Source organism: Oncorhynchus masou, unplaced genomic scaffold (assembly GCF_036934945.1).
Source record: "Oncorhynchus masou masou isolate Uvic2021 unplaced genomic scaffold, UVic_Omas_1.1 unplaced_scaffold_2384, whole genome shotgun sequence".
Lineage (NCBI taxonomy): Eukaryota > Metazoa > Chordata > Actinopteri > Salmoniformes > Salmonidae > Oncorhynchus > Oncorhynchus masou.
Window position 1 is genome coordinate 53258 of NW_027008841.1, and position 2241 is coordinate 55498.

At 43.6% G+C, this 2241-nt stretch overlaps 1 protein-coding gene across 1 annotated transcript; it reads left to right on the forward strand.

Moving 5' to 3' along the window:
• The first annotated feature begins 484 nt into the window (after positions 1 to 484).
• LOC135533434 (relaxin-3 receptor 1-like) lies at positions 485 to 1893 on the forward strand. Its single transcript, XM_064960766.1, has one exon. The coding sequence runs from the start codon at positions 492 to 494 to the stop codon at positions 1509 to 1511; it is 1020 nt and encodes a 339-aa protein (XP_064816838.1). The 5' UTR covers positions 485 to 491; the 3' UTR covers positions 1512 to 1893.
• The last annotated feature ends 348 nt before the right edge of the window (positions 1894 to 2241 follow it).

A 2241-nucleotide genomic window follows, 5' to 3' on the forward strand; every position in this document is an offset into this window, starting at 1 on the left:
ATCTCTACATGGGATGGTCGATGAAAGATCTAAATAATGTTTCCAATCAATACAATAGTATTTATTAGGTTTAAGCCTACCGGTCATTTATTTCTCGGTGAGTAGCCAAATCACTATTGCCCAGAAAAACACATTTTATTCCATTATAAAAACCCATTACTTCCAGCGTAGCCAATTGGTCAATATCAAGAAAGTGATGCAAATAGGGAATATAGGATATAGCCTAATGTCAATCAAACATTGTCACCAATCCTTGTGCGTTCAGGGCAGGGCATCTAGAAGCGGTCACAATATAAATCCTGTAAGAACTGCAATTGTCAAGACGCTTTGAGCGACCCCACCAAGACAGCTACATTGTCAATGTGTGTGATTATGCGATGATGGGAATGGCGCATAGCAATCGCTGCGCTCTTATCATTTCAAACTAACCTGAGGATGTATTGGAAGCAGAGTGAACGACTCCAACCCTGATTTGAAGTTGGATAGTCTACATGAATCACTTGAATTTAATAACAGAAACGATGACTGAAGGAAACAACAGCAGTGTAGGCCTACTGAATCGGTCCTTGACGGATCTGGACCGGTTCAGTAGCCTAGAGGACATCGACGTGACAGCGGACGGGACTCCGATTTTGAGGGTGTTCATCTGCGTCGTTTACTCGGTGGTGTGCGCTGTGGGCTTGGTGGGCAACTTACTGGTGCTGTTCTTTATCAGAGTGAAACAAGAGCGGAAAAAATCCAGAATCAACTTCTTTGTACTTAACTTGGCAGTGACGGACTTCCAGTTTGTATTGACTCTACCGTTCTGGGCAGTGGACACCGCACTTGACTTCAGCTGGCCGTTTGGAGACGCCATGTGCAAAATCATCAGCTCCGTCACGGTTATGAACATGTACGCGAGCGTGTTCTTTCTGACTGCAATGAGCGTCACCCGATACTGGTCCGTCGCCTCCTCTCTAAAGGACCGAACTAGGCAAAAGTCCTGCTCTGCCAAATGGATTAGCGTGGTTCTTTGGGTATCCGCAACAATTGCGACTGCACCAACATCCATGTTCTCAACCGTGACAAATGTAGCGGGGGAAAAACTATGTTTGCTTAAGTTCCCTGATGGACAATATTGGTTAGCAGTTTATCACCTTCAGAAAATTATATTTGCATTTGTTTTACCCATGGCCATTGTTTCAGTCAGCTACATCATGCTTTTGCGATTCGTCCGCAACCGTAGTATGAAAACAAACACCAAACGGACATCACAAGTCACCAAATCTGTCACCATCGTCGTCCTCTCCTTCTTTCTTTGCTGGATGCCAAATCACGCCATCACATTCTGGGGCGTCCTTGTGAAATTGAATGCTGTGCATTGGGATAAATCGTACTACCTAGTTCACACTTACGTATTCCCTGTGACAGTCTGTCTTGCGCACGCCAATAGCTGTCTAAACCCTGTAATTTATTGCCTAATGAGGGAAGAGTTTAGAAAGAAACTGAAAGATTTGTTATATGGCGGATAGTCACTTTACGCAGTGGAAGAATCGGTTGCCGTTGCCATTACGCACGCGCTCCCTGTTGCATAATGTACCCTATAGGGCTCACGACATGGGTGTACTGTAATAGGCGAATGCAGTATGCTCTGTTGGTGGAAAAAAAATCACAAAACGGGCATGGACAAGCACTAAAACAAACGGTCACAATGATACAATGATAATGGCTACCAAAATTGCGCATGAGGCAATTCTGCCTGTTATGATTCCTCCTATCCAAGTGCTGTTTTATTCCCGGAAAGTTATCATTAAACGATAAAGAAACCGCCCGGACAGTCGTCATTAAACGATAGAGAAACCGCCCGGTCTGTCATCTTTAAACGTTAGAGAAACCGCCCGGACAGTCATCATTAAACGATAGGGGAACCACCTGGACTGTCATCATTAAACGACTGTAAAACCGGAAAGTCATCATTAAACGATAGAGACACAGAGGCAGACTAGATAGTGTCTTTATCATTCCATCATAATTGTAGCCTAGTGGAGATAAACGTACCCATGATCCTATGTTCTCCTTCACAGCTGCACGTCTAGTCTTCATTGTGTGCAATGGCATTTGTCACAAATTACATGCAGTGGGAGGGAAGTGTAAATATTATGCCTATGATAACAGATAACCATATTGCTTAAATTGTGTTCATGCAAAATAAACATCCATATACTTAATCTCACCCCGTTGCCCTAATGATTGCATCATTGT

Excerpts from the sequence above, each read along its gene's own strand:
- LOC135533434 (XM_064960766.1), top strand. The coding sequence starts at position 492 with ATGAATCACTTGAATTTAATAACAGAAACGATGACTGAAGGAAACAAC.